Source organism: Mesitornis unicolor, unplaced genomic scaffold (assembly GCF_000695765.1).
Source record: "Mesitornis unicolor isolate BGI_N332 unplaced genomic scaffold, ASM69576v1 scaffold34493, whole genome shotgun sequence".
Classification (NCBI taxonomy): domain Eukaryota; kingdom Metazoa; phylum Chordata; class Aves; order Mesitornithiformes; family Mesitornithidae; genus Mesitornis; species Mesitornis unicolor.
The window spans coordinates 2,082-15,980 of NW_010177280.1; the positions used below are offsets into that span (position 1 = coordinate 2,082).

General features: G+C 54.5%; 1 protein-coding gene across 1 annotated transcript; it reads right to left on the minus strand.

Annotated features, from left to right (window-relative positions):
- Positions 1-1,572: 1,572 nt before the first annotated feature.
- On the minus strand, positions 1,573-10,967 carry CA14 (carbonic anhydrase XIV; the record flags this gene model as incomplete). Its single annotated transcript, XM_010182034.1, has 11 exons — positions 1,573-1,636; positions 1,774-1,867; positions 2,010-2,036; positions 2,221-2,244; positions 4,473-4,614; positions 4,758-4,915; positions 5,245-5,311; positions 5,566-5,658; positions 6,190-6,332; positions 9,535-9,705; positions 10,938-10,967. Coding segments are annotated over 11 exons (1,013 nt in total), but the record flags the coding sequence as incomplete, so codon positions are not given.
- Between the last annotated feature and the right edge of the window lie 2,932 nt (positions 10,968-13,899).

Sequence of the window (13,899 nt, forward strand, 5' to 3'; positions counted from 1 at the left end):
CTCTCTGATGCCCCTTTGGGAGCCCCTGAAGAACAGCTCAGTTCTGGGGGACCTGGCTTAGCCAGTCCCACCACGAGCAGAGTCCCAGTTAGCCTGCCTGGGTAGGATGCTACCTTGGACTGCCAGAGACCTGGGCCCAAAGAAACCCATCGCTTTGCCCCCCTGCCATGGAAGACATGCCCTCCCCTGTGCTGGGGTGTGGGACCCGCATCGCCTCACTGTAGGGTGAAAGAAGCAGCTTTGCAAGGTGCTGCCGCACTCTTGAGTTGGGGTGACCGCTGTGGTGTTGCTTTCTCTGCCTCTTTGCCCAGCCTCGCTGCCCTGGGAGCCCTGGCTCTGGTGCTGGATGCAGTAGCTGCACTGAGCTGGCATCCTGGTGCAGGGAGGATGGTGCTGGGGATGTGAGGGCACTGATAGCACCCAGGGTGGGGGAAGGATGGGGAAAAAACGGTGCCCAAAGGGTCCAGCGCACATGGAGGGTGGTAGAGGGCTCAGGAGGAGATGCAGGCCTGCAGCTGCTGCCAGCACAGCTTGGGGAGGGGGTTCAAGGGGCCAATCCAGTGGATCATTGCCTTCTCCTGCACTTGGGGATATTCAGGCAGCACCAGTCCTAATGCTTTACCACAGGCTTGGGAGGGAGAAGCTGCCATTTGGCACAGGGCTGAGAAGGCGGTTTTATCCACAGTGGGCTTTTATACCAATAAAAAGAAATACCACAGAGAAGCAGGGCTGTGTGTGGTGAGCAGTGCTGCTGCGACTGGAGCAGGGTCTGGCAGCTGCAGATCGCGGTTGCCTGGAGGTCTTGCTCCTGCTCTGTCCATCCTAGCAGAGGCTGGGTTTTGGTTACACTGCTTTTGGGGTGGAGGCTGCTGAGAGCTGGAGATCTGCAGGTTCCTCCTCTCCCAGACCTGACCTGTTTCTCTTGATTTTGGTGTGGCTGTAGAGCTCCCTGGGGCTTGGCTCCAGCTGCAGGGGAGCCACCAGGAAAAGCGGGAGGCAGCTGTAGGTTTGAGACCGCTCCAGCTACACTGGAGCAGGAGGGGAGCTGGGTGGGGCCTGGCCAGCGAGGAAGCAGCGGTCCTGCCACCCTCAGCTCTGCCTTTCTCCAGCCTTACCAAGCTGCAGCTATGTTTTTCCAATGCTTTGCACAAATAAGAGGAGGAAGATGTCCCAGAGCGATGGAGGGCAGGGCCAGGCGGTGCAAGGAGCCCTGTGCTGCTTGCTCTGGAGCTCTGCCTGGGGCACAGAGGCCAATGCTGTCTCTGCTGGTTGGGAAGCAGTCCCTGTGCACCCTTTTCCGCTGTAGGTCCAGTTCCACTGGTGCCTTTTCCTGCCCCACAGCTTTGCACAAGGACAGCAGAGACGGCTGGTACCATGTGAGACTTTTACTTTTTTTTTTTAATACATTTTAACCTTTTTTTATAACAAAAATACCTGCTGGGGCCAGATGCTGCCCCTGGCAAACAGTCCGTGTGGGCAGGCCCGTGTGACTCAGGGCTGCTGGAGTGCTGGCCCTGCCTCAGCCTGGGGTGGGAGTGAGGGGAGCTGGGGTGCAGACTGTGGGACTGGCGCTCATGCAGTGTTCTCAGTGGTGGCTGCAGTGTAGATCACCTTGGATTTGGTTGGTGAGTCCAGCCTGGTGGGGAGAAAAGAGGGGCAATTTTAGAGCAGGCAGTGGGGCTCTGCTAATCCATCTTGCTGCTTGAGAGACCAAAAACCCCCTTCTCATGCCACCTCCCAGGCCCCCTACTCCTGCAGCTCCCCATCTCTCACCGTGTATTCTGGCTGCGGTGCTTGTAAATGTACAGCAGGAAGGCCAATGCTGTGATGGCAAAGAGCACCCCGAAAAGCACAGCCAGCACATCCCCTGCAAGACAAGCACAGGCGCTTTACACTGGGGCTGGTCCCTTGTTGCTATCAGCCGAGGGAGATGGGGCAAGGCTGGAGCAGCCTGGTAGCCCGAAGGCAGGGGGAACAGAAAGGCAGCAGCCTTGGTTGAGCACGCTTACCTGCGTGAAATGAAGAGCTGGAGTGTCCTTATGCAAAAAAGACAAAGAGACAAGAGGATGAGAGCCAGTTGCATGGATGCTAGGGCAGCCCTGCAAACCCACTGTGGTTGCCTGTCCTCCAACCTCAGCAAGTGGCTGCCAGGACCTCCCTTCCCAGGCAGGTACACTTCCCCAGCCACCCTCCCCTCCTTCGGCCCAGCCCTTCACCTACCTCCTGCTGCTGAGTCGTCACTACCTGCAAGAGAGACACAGCGCAGTCAAGAGGTTGCCCAAGGTGTTTGGGAGGGGCTGTGTCAAGCCTGCACGGCTTCAGGCTGCCTGTGAGTGGGCAGGGGAGACCTGCCAGATTCCCAGCAGCTTGCAGCATCTTGCTGCAGGAAGCCTAGCCTTGACACCCCGCCAGAAACATCGAGGGAAGGGAAAATGAAAAGGAACCCTGAACCACAGCCCACACAAAAGTCTTGCTGAGCCCAGCCAGAAGCTCCTGCATTGTTGCTGCCACTGACTGGGAAGTAAGGCAGACAGGGTGCTGAGCACCATGGCATCCCATGACTGCACCAAGCCCCACAGGAGACCCCAGAGAGGGGCATGGGATGAGCCCTGCAGGCAGCAACCATGGAGGCAGTTGCCTGCAGCAAGATGGTGAGCAGCTCCCCAGGAGGAGGCAGCCACTGCTAGTGGCAGAGCACCCAGCACAGGGATGACTTGGTGGCCCTACAGGCTGGGCTGGAGCTGAGCTGGGCAAATATTTACCCGTGGTGACAGCGTGGCTGTTAAACAGCGGCATTATCATCTGTACACAGCTCAGGTATTGCACACAGACTGGCACTATCTGCGCCTTCACCCAGCACCCAGGGGCAGGAGCGGCTCTCCCGAACTGGGGGTGAACCCAGCACAGGGATGACTTGGTGGCCCTACAGGCTGGGCTGGAGCTGAGCTGGGCAAATATTTACCCGTGGTGACAGCGTGGCTGTTAAACAGCGGCATTATCATCTGTACACAGCTCAGGTATTGCACACAGACTGGCACTATCTGCGCCTTCACCCAGCACCCAGGGGCAGGAGCGGCTCTCCCGAACTGGGGGTGAATGGGGAACGATCAACAAGCATGGGCACAGGACGCACGGCTGCAAGCAAAGCAAGACGTGACCCCACAGCACTGCACCTCAATGGCCCCAGGGCTAAAGCAGGCAGTTATCAGCATGGAGATGGGAGAAAACCCCAGTAACCCCATGCACAAAAGCCAAGGGACTCAGTAATCTCATCCAGGAGTACTGGGACTTGGTCCTGGTACTTCAGGAATAAGGGCTTTGTGGCTTTGTTGCTTTGTTAAAGTGAGAGTTGTCAGATAGAAAAGGCAAATAAGGAAAGGAAAAAACGAAAGAGGTGAGGTGGGTAACCTCCCCCTCACCCCAGCCTCGGTGGCTGGAGGCTTTGGAACAGCTTCTGCAAGAAAGTGGTAAAAGAAAGGCTTGGAGGTAAATGGAAAATACGATAAAGTATCTAACAGGTTTACCAAAGATAGAGCATGCCAGCCTAACCTGATATCCTTCTTTGATAAGTGATACTCTAGACAAAGAAAATGCGGTAGATTTTATCTCTCCCAACTTCAGTGAAGCATTTGATGCAGTGCCACATGGGAAACTGCGAGCCAGGTTGAAGACCACGGTGATTAAAAGCCTGCAGCCACTAGTGATGGTGAAGGGAAGTGCTTTGCACTGCGGTGTGTGGTTGCCCAGGCATTGCCTGAGGGCCTGGGACCAAACCTGTGTGCTGTTCCTGTTAGTCACCTTGACACAAGGTGTAAGAAAAGCCATCAAAACAGAAAAGAAACAGGATGTTGGACAGAAAAAAACGCAGTGGCCTTAGAGAGCAGCAACAGGCAAGAATTCGGTGATAGAAAGCGATAGTCACACTTGAGGGTTAACAGGAATTTCGACTCATTGCTAGAAACCACCAACACAAGAAAGGCCTTCAAGGAGGCACAGAGGACGAGCAGATGGAGATGTGTTGGGTCGGGGGCTGTGCACCCAGCCAGGGTGGCTGCCTGGCCCCACAGCACAGCCTTTGGGAGGGAAATCCTGCACTGCCCTTCCCACGGGGCTTGGCAGTGGGGTGCTCGCTGCAGCTCCTACTGAATTTCACTATTAAGTTTGGGGATGAAGAAGCTAGTTGGGATGATAGGACCTGTCTGGTTGCCCTTGACCATACATCCCTTAGCCTCACTACTGTTATATCTGCAAGACCTAGTATAAAATGGCTTCTAGAAACTAATCTTCCACTTGCCAAAGTAAGACAAATGCATAAATGGTGGAGAGCAGGACCTCAAGACCAGCACTGCTGTAAGCCACCCATGCAAATGCTGCATTTCCAAAAAAGACAGGAGGCCTTGACTCCTGCTCCTCACCCCATCCCTGCATCCCCACAGCCAGGCGCAGCCTGAGCGTGCTCACGAGTGCCTTACCAGAAGGCAGGTGCTTCACTGAAGGGAGGGTGGTCTGGAAACTCGACAGCACCCGCCGTCCGTTCAGGTCCTGCACCATTCGGTAATTGTTCAGCAGAGGTTTGCTGTCATCGTGTCTCAGGCTCATCACCAGCATCGACATCTGGAAAGGAGAATGGTGTGAGCAGAGCTGAGTGCATCTCACCTTCAGGAGCTAAGAGAGCTCCAGGAGAGTAGCATGGTTGGTGCACGCTTGCAGGGAGCGGCTGGGCAAGACCCAGCGTGGAGCTCATTGCCCTGACAAACCTGGTCATAAGAGAGCAGCAAGGTCTGGTTGAAGATTGTCCACTTCACTGTCTGGTAGCAGGGGGGGGTGGTCAGAGAGCCGTTGTAGTGGAAGTAGTGTTTCAAGTTGGCAGGCAGCAGACCTGCAATGTTGAATCCAGGCACCAGGACTTCCTCACCTGGGAGAGGAAACACCATGGGAGTGAGATGGGGGCAGCCTTGTGTAGGACAACAGGCAGGATCAGCATGGAGACCATGGACAGCCTGACACTACATGTGCTGGGGTCCACCTTGCACTGGAGAAAGAGCAGCAGCTTTGCCATGGAGACAGGGAAAAGCATATGTGAGCAGAGGGCACCTTAGAGAGCCTTTTCTGTACAAGCTGTGCAATGCTTCCCTTCCCACATATATAAGGTAAATACTTGCTGCAGCTTCTCTCTGCTGTGCAGCGAGTTTCTCTGCTGGGCTGCAGCCTCTGAGACAAGTACTAGGTGCGACAGGACCTTACCTTCTCTTTGTATTTTGTTCAGATGCTCAAGTATTTGCTGATAGTATGGGTTCTCCCTTGGCCCAACCTGCAACATAGAGACCGCACAGTAATGACAAGCCCCAAGGCCGAACGGAGACCGGCTGATGATGGCAGTGCCAGCAGGGAGAAATCACTCCCTGCGAGGGTCACTCTGTCCCAGTGACAACTCCCTCCCATCAGGGCTGTCTCCTCTTCTCCCCAAGAACATTTGCACCTTTGTCCTCAAAACTGTGTCTGACTCTGCCTACCCCAGTTCCACCCTTGCACTGCTCTTGCCCAGAGCTGAGCCACAGGACTCACCTCCAGGAAGGCTCCCAGTACAGCCAGGCCATCCGGGTGGACCATCGCCTCGTTAAGGCTGTCATACTTGGTGTTGTAGTGGACCACATGGATCTGGAAGGAAAACGTATGACCCTGATGCAGGAAGGGGACCTTCAGGAGGTCTCACCCCCGCAGGGCTCCAGCCTGCTGGAGCAAGGGCCTGGAGAGACATGCACCCATGCTGAGCACCCCTCCTAGGCAGGGAATGTGCTGGTAGGACCAGGAAAACATGCTGCTGTGAAGCAGCAAGCGTGAAGGTCTGCCTGCAGTTCACTTCTGCAGTCATGGACAACAAACCAGCACTCTGCCCTAAATACTGGGGGGCCGTACCACAGAGTCAGTCTCAGCTTAAGGACAGCAGCTAGAGAAGGGGAGACAGAACCAGATGGAAGCTGACAGAGCAGGAGGACAGTGTGTACAGGGTAAACAGTCCCCACATCTCCGAAGCAGACTGCTCACAGCCGCCCTGAGAGCTGGCTCCCTGAGCCTGGGGACCAATGCAGCTCCAGCTCCACCAGCCTCGGACCAGGCTGGCAGCAGGACAGCCCTCCAGCACCTTCCCAGCACTGGGAGAGGAGAGGATTCACCCACTGGGCTCCTTACCTCCGCAGCAAAGCGGTGACCGTTGACGGTGTGCTCCGAGCCGGGTCCCCATGGCGAGCCCCAGTGCAGGTGGAGCTGCACAGCTCGGTACTGCTGGGCATAGCCGCCAGTGATGGCCAGCGACTCGGGCAGCTCGAGGAGAACTGCGGAAGCAGAAGGAAGAGGTTGGTCAGTAAATGATGAAGCCCAGTCCATTCCACAGGAGACATCAATTCACCCTAGGCTTGTGGAAATGGGCCACAACAAACAAACGTGCTTTCCATCTTTCATGAGGATATGGGCAGGCCAATACTCAGAGCCGTGCCCATGTGGTAGGGTTCAACTTTTGTCTTCAGGTGGTAGGACACCCTAGTGAATACATCAGCTTCAAAAATAGCTGCTACGAAAATGCTGGAAAGTGTTATCCAATAATTTTTTCAGTAAGTGAGAATAAAATAAAGAGACTGTGGACAAAATTCATGGAGAAAAATATTAAGAGTGGTGAACAGCTATGAGAGCAGGGCAGCTGGACGGAGACAGATGCAGTGCTTGGCGAGCTGGGACATTTCAAATGAAGCAGTCTGTGAGTGTCTGACAGCACTGGAGCTGGTGGCATGGAATCTTTTGAAAGATTTTGAATCTTTTGAAAGCATTTAGAGCTAAAATTTTGCCTCTTTGGGTGCAGCAAACGCATACTTGGTTTTGTCTTTTCCTTCAGTGTGTTTCAGGCAGCTATCCTGGACTCATGTAGAAGTGTGGCAAATCCAAAAGCTGAGTTACCTGGACACATTGTGGTCTAGATTACTGGGAAGTAAGGTGGATTGTGAACTGGCTGAAGGAAAGAACTCAGAGAGTTGTTGTCAGCGGCACCAAGTCCAGTTGTAGGCCTGAAACTAGTGGGGTTCCCCCAGGGGTAGGGACTGGGACCAATACTATTCAACAGATTCATCAATGACCTGGACAAGGGAACAGGGTGCACTGTCAGCAAGTTTGCTGATGACAGAAAACTGGGAAGAGTGGCTGACACTCCAGAAGGCCGTGCTGCCATTCAGCGAGACCTGGACAGGCTGGAGAGTTGGGTGGGGAGAAACTTCATGAAATTCAACAAGGGAAAGGTACTGCATCTGAGGCAGAACAACCCCATGGATCAGTACAGGATGGGGGCTGACCTGTTGGGGAGCAGATCAGGGGAAAGGGACCTGGGGGTCCTGGTGCACAGCAGCTGACCATGAGCCAGCACTGTGCCCTCATGGCCAAGAAGGCCAATGGCATCCTGGGGTGTATCAGAAGGGGGGTGGTTGTAGGTCGAGAGAGGTTCTCCTTCCCCTCTACTCTGCCCTGGTGAGACCCCATCTGGAATACTGAGTTCAGTTCCGGGTCCCTCCGTTCAAGAAGCACAGGGAATTGCTTGAAAGAGTCCAGCACAGAGCCACAAAGATGATGGAGGGAGTGGAGCATCTCCCTTCTGAGGAGCGGCTGAGGGAGCTGGGTCTCTTTACCTTGGAGAAGAGGAGACTGAGGAGTGACCTCATTCATGGTTATAAATTTGTAAAGGGCGAGTGTCAGGAGGAAGGAGCCAGGCTCTTCTCAGTGATGTCCAATGACAGGGCAAGGGGCAACGGGAGCAAGCTGGAGCATAGGAGGTTCCATGTGAACATGAGGAAAAACTTTTTCACTGTAAGGTTGACAGAGCCCTGGACCAGGCTGTCCAGAGATGTTGTGGAGTCTCCTTCTCTGGACGTGTTCCTGTGTGACCTGGTCTGGGTGATCCTGCTCTGGCAGGGGGGTTGGACTGGATGATCTTTCGAGGTCCCTTCCAACTCCAACCATCATGTGACACGAGGCAAAAATATCAGGAGTGTCCTTAGACCCTGAGAAAGGCTGTTCTATCCCTCTAACCACCTTTTCCTCATGTTTAGTATAGACTTTTTTTCTTCTTCCTCCTTTATAGGTGAAGTGTCCTTTAGTCACATCACCAAAGTAGGGCACCGATTTGGGGTTAACCACGTAACAGGGCTGTGATGAGTCATTTGTCCTCTCATGTTCATTGCCACTGTGTTCAGAGACACAAAACTCAAATACAGGAAGTGGGAGAGTGCTTGTTCCCTGGAAGTTTATCTGCTATTACATTTCTTTTGTATATCTAAATCATTGCATTCTTTTCACTAGCTACCTGAGTCATTTTCAGGCCTTTGTAAAAGCTTACACAGCATATATGCTTTATGTTACAAAGAGGAGTAACTGCACAAACTTCTTACTGGACTTGCAACTTTTTATTTATTTATGGCTTTTCATAAAACAGACTGGTCATTGCCAGAATAAAAAAAATAAAAGGCATCTTATAGGCATGTGAGAAACTGCTTCCCCCCACCCCACTGAAAATTCTCGGACTGCTTTTCTAAGCACCAAGCAACACCAGATGCCAGGGTGTCTAAAATAGCAACTACTGAGCTCAACGAGTTTAACTCTGCAGGCACGCTAGGGCAGGAGGCCACAATATAAAGCCCCGTGCATACATGGCGCGGCTGATCGGACCATGCACAGCGAGTCTGACCTGTTGAGTTTGCTGTATACACAGATTAGCTCCATCTTGCTAGGGCTTGTGTCAGGTCTTATCACACCGTCAGCAAGTTTTTAAGTCCCTTTCTTAACCACCTTGGGGACTGGCAGACACCAACGTGCACAAAACAGCTTTGTCCCAGAAAAAGCTGGTAGCAACCAGGACTCACCATCCTGAGCTGTGGGGTGGTGAGCAGGAAGGAGATGTGTTTTTCCTCAATACCTGGCATAGGGAGACTGATACTAAAATAATTTGAACAAGTTGTGTCCAGGCTTTCAAAAAAAAGTTCTAAAATGGGGGAAGGGAAATAAAGGACCTATAAAAATTTCTTAAGATCTTGAGATAGCATCCTGAAGCACAGACTTAAAAGAACTTGGTCAACATTGTGTCCTAAAGGACTAAGAGGCAGGTACCTTAAAGTCTAAGTCACATCAGAGACTGACTAGTCCTTTGAAACTGAAATGCAGGGGAGGAACCAGTGACTGCAAACCTGCATCAGAAATACCAGCAACACATTTTTAAAGTAAACATGGGTTTTAAATTCCTGGAGTGAGCTCCCAAAGGCAGTGAGTAGCAATTTCTCCATCTGGTTTCTCCTTTCCAGCCAGGAAAGCACATGTAAAGGCCTGTAAAGGCTCCACAGCCCAGTGCTTCTTTTTTGACCTTGCAGGCAACATGGCTGCAGCCTGCAAGAGATTTCTCTTCCCAGAGCCCAGGGGAAGGGCATCAGAGCAGCCCAGTCCTGCGGGGAGAGGCTGAGTGGGCTCTGCTTATGCTCCAGCCTCTGCCTGTGCCATTGCTCCCACCTGTGTGGCCGTTGTTCCTCAGCCTGAGCTTCTCCTTGACGGGCAGGCTGTATCCAGAGAGCTGGATCGGCCGCAGCTCGGGGCTGAAGATGGTCTTGGCCGTCTCGATGTTGATGGGCGACTGCATGGTGCCCCTACAGTCTGGGTATTCCACGCTCCAGTGCTCCAAGCCTAGTGTGAGGAGGAAGGGGGGGAATGCCAGTGAGACCACCTGGGCAAGGAGCCTGCCAGAAAAGAGGTTTGGTGGGTGGCAGGGAAGGGGACAGGCACTGCCCAGGGAATAAGACATGCATGTAAGGTTAGTTTCCATCAACTTAGCTTGGGAGCAGCTCTGTGCCACCATGTGACTGCATTCAGCTGTATCAGGAAAGGTCTTGCAGTATGGTGAGCTGCCAGGAAAGTCTATTTTTGGGGTGTTTGGGAAGAGTGTGAGAAGATCATTTACAAGCGGACTTGGCAAGCCAGGAAGCTGCTGCTCTGCAGCTCATCACACGCTTGCTGCCTTGCACAGCCTGGCCTTTGGTAGGTATTGACCCACCACTTCACCCATGCTGCTGCTCAAGTGAGGTACTGCAGTGCCCACAGACACAGGTCTGACGAGTTAACACAGCTGTTAACTGCACCAGTACAGCACCAGTACAACCATATGGCTGGGGTGGCTGCTTAACCTGCCACCTCTTGCCAGTGCCACAGCTGGGATAAGCACGGCTGATGCCTCAGAAACTTCCCCTTGCAGTGTTTCTAGCATGTCTTGGCCCCATGCAAACCCAGGCTCATTCCCAGCCCCTCACAGGACCTCCATAAAGATGGAGCTGGGCATTAGCAGATCCAAGCCAGCCCCTGGTCCCAAGCAGAGTGATGGTGCTGTGGCCTGGTCCACCACTGCAGCTAGACAGGATCTGTTTGTGCTAGCACTGCAGTGATGCCCATCATGGGTGCTGTGGAGAAGCCCTCCCAAGCCATGATGGGAGGGCAGGGCCTGGCAGGATGGGGTGGAAGGGTGCCAGAGGATAGAGGTGAGGACACAAGATAATCCCTGAGCAGGTCAAAGTCCAGCACAGGCTGCAATTCCAGCCTGGAGAGCCCAGCCTGCTGCCCCGCTTAGCACAGGATCAGGGGAGCTTCTGTTCACTCCCTGCCCCGAAGGGCATACTCCCACACCCTGAGGGGGCTGTGGAAACCCTCGGCAGAGCCACCACTTCCTGCTCAAATCAAAATAACCCTCAGCTCTCCAGTCCATCCATGCCCAGGTCCGGGCATCGCTGGAGCATCAGGTTCAGGCAGGAGGGAAAGGTGAGCCGTGGAGTGCACGCAGGAGCCCTGTAATCATTAACCACGGCTGGCTCAGGCCCAAGGTCTGCCGGGTGGTAGGAAAAAAGCAGGAGTAACTGCAGGGTATTTACCTTCATAGCTCCAGTGACTGTGGCCAGGACCTTGAAAAAAAAACAGAGAAGAAAACCACATGAATGGAAGGGAAAGGTTGGCAGCAAACACACCTCTGTCAGGCAGTGCTCCCAGCCCTGACAGCAGGTCTCTGGGCTCACACTGCTTCCAGGCCCCCTCCACGCCTCCACTTCCCCACTCCTCTCCCTGCCCTGTTGAGGGTGATGCTCGCAGAAGGTACTGCCTCCTCTGAGCAGGGCCAAGTCTCCTGCACGCATCGGCCAGAGGGAAAACACCGGGGTTTGACGCTTTGTTATTATCCTTATAATGGAAAAATCACAGATATTGGCTTCCGTCACTGAGCAGCTGTATCAGCACTCTCACAGCTACTCCAGAGCAGCCAAAACCTCCCTCTGTCCCAAGACAAAGCCCTTATGAAGGCAGGTCTGCAGCTTCCCTGCTCAGGGTTCATAAGCCAGAGCACCCAGGGAAGTGGCTGTCTTGGTGGCACTCTTTTCATGGAGTGGGTGTGTGGAAGAGCAGCTCCCACACCGTGAGGAGTTTGGGCAGTGAGATGCACTGCACCGCACAGACACGTTCCTCCTGCTGGGGAAAGCAGCCCTGGGACTCACAGCAGAGGAAGTAAATGAGCACCAAAGCCTTGTCTTCCTTATCAGAGAGTGCCCCTGCCATGGGGACATATTGCTGCAGGAAAACATGCCAGACCAAACACCCAGCTCCTATCCCGGCAGCCTGCTACCCCAACTCCTGACCAGGCAAATTCCCAGGCAGAGCTACAAAGGAGTCCTACTACATGCAAACCCTTACCCTAGGACAAGCAGGGGGAGGAGGGGAGAGCTCACGCCAGGACCTCTGCACACCACATGTCGCCCATGGGGCACACATTGGCCATGGCAGAGCAGGATGCACCCTGGTGTAGAAAACCTCACCATGCCCTGAGCCTTGCACGGCTGGGTCCTCAGTGTGCAGATGTAGAGAGAGCAAAGCCGTCCTAGGGCAGGTTCTGAGGAGGTCCACACTGGTGGACCACTGCTCCACACACCAGTTCTTGCACCATCACTCCTCCACTGCTGCCAGCAAAGCCCATGCTCCTGGCATATCACTGAAGCTGGCCTTAGAGGTGCCCCAGACCCTCTTTGTAGATGCCCCATATCAAACATCTTGGCTATCACCAGCCCTTTTACAGGCAACCAGCTCCAGGCAAAGGGACGTGGGGCTTCGATTTGCCCCAAGCAGGGAAATGTGGCCGATAAGGATTATGCCCCTGCCCTGACTGGCACAACAGGTAATTCATGGGCTCCTCCTTTGACTTGTCCTCACCAGCACATTCGTCAGTGCAGACAGGCTGTTGGCTCATTCCAGCCCACGAGGGCAGGAGCAGAGGGGTGACGGGGCACGGCAGGTTTGGGGTGAAGGGGTGCATGCACCCAGCAGCAAGGGGCAGCATCTATACCTGCTTCCGTCAGCTTTCTGGGGTGCAAGGACATGGAAGAACATTTAGCAGGTGCAGTCCAGCCCTGATACCATCTCTGTCCTGTGGTGGGGCCAAACACCCGGTCCTTGCTGCTGACAACAGCTCTTGACAGCCACTTGCTATTAATAGGAGCAGATTCCAGCTCAGGGGTGAGAAAGGAAGAGGCGCACTTTCCCAGGACCAGATGTCCTATGTGAGACCCCAAGCCCAGCGGGATCCTGCCCTCCTCTCAGCAAGGATCCAGGCATGGGCGCTGCTGGGGGCCACTGGTGCAGCTGGAGCCCTGGAGAGCAGATAGCGATGGCAAAACCAGGCTGGGAAGGGCTGGAGGGTGCTTAGGGGCACCAGGAGTCAAAGAGATGGGAACAGACCTCGGGGCTCCCTCCAGCATCGCCAAGTGACTAATCTCTGCTGTGCTTCTGGTGCTCAGGAGTGATGCTTGGGAGTCACTTGCCCAGGCACAGGGTGCTCCCAAAGGCATGTGCTTCCTGGACAGGATTTCCCTCCTGCAGCATGATGGTGCCTATCAGCATGAGGAGCCCCGCCAAGGGGGATTGGCATTGGGGCAGCGCTGGCACAGGTAAGGGCTGGTGTGTGGTGCTTTGGCTCACTGCACATGCCTCAACCGGCATGGCCCGCCCCAGCACCCCACTTTCTGCTCATTTCCAGGGGCTCTGTCTTGACAGAAAGCAACTCGAACATCGTGTCGTGAATTGAGCAATAGCACCATGCTGGCACCTGCCCTGCTGTGTCAGCACCATGCCACCCACCCCAGGCTCCCACGTTCCCCTCACAGCCGAGGGGGCTCCGGACCCTCCTGACAGACTCTCACCAGCTTTGAACACCCTGAAGGCTGCAGCTGGATCCAGGAGTCAGCCTGACCCATCCCAACACAACAGACTTCCCCAGTGGGTCTCTTGGTATCAGAGCTAAGAGCACCCATGAGCACCTCCCCATGTGTTGAAGCCACCCGAGTGTGTTTTCCTGTCCCGTGGATCTGGGTGCAGTCACAGCACAGCCAGGCCACCCACTCGGGGGGAGGCATCTCACAAGCTCAGCTGCGCAGGGTTGGGCCCCCTTGGCACATGCACTGAGCGCTGCAAGAGAGCATCGAGGTGAGCCCTGCCTGGGCTCTCGGCATCTGCCCCGACCTTGGCATGGCTCAAAGGATACTGCAATACTCCGGTCCCTTCCACTTGGGGGCATTAGCAGTCTCGCAGCCCTTTGTCATGAACATTAACCCACTGCCCTGCCCAAATGTCGATTTGCATAATTTCAGTCTGCCTCCCACGCTCCCCGCTGGAGCACGTCTTCTTCTTCCTTGGAAAGCCGCAAAACGTGGTCCCAGGTCTCCTGCTAAACTCCTGCCGCTCACCACAACAGACATAGATGCACCTCAGCAGTGGATGCTGCAGCTCCATGCATGCCCTGAGCACCCACAGCCCCGGCATGGACTGCAAAGCACTCCCAAAAATGTAGGGGGAAAC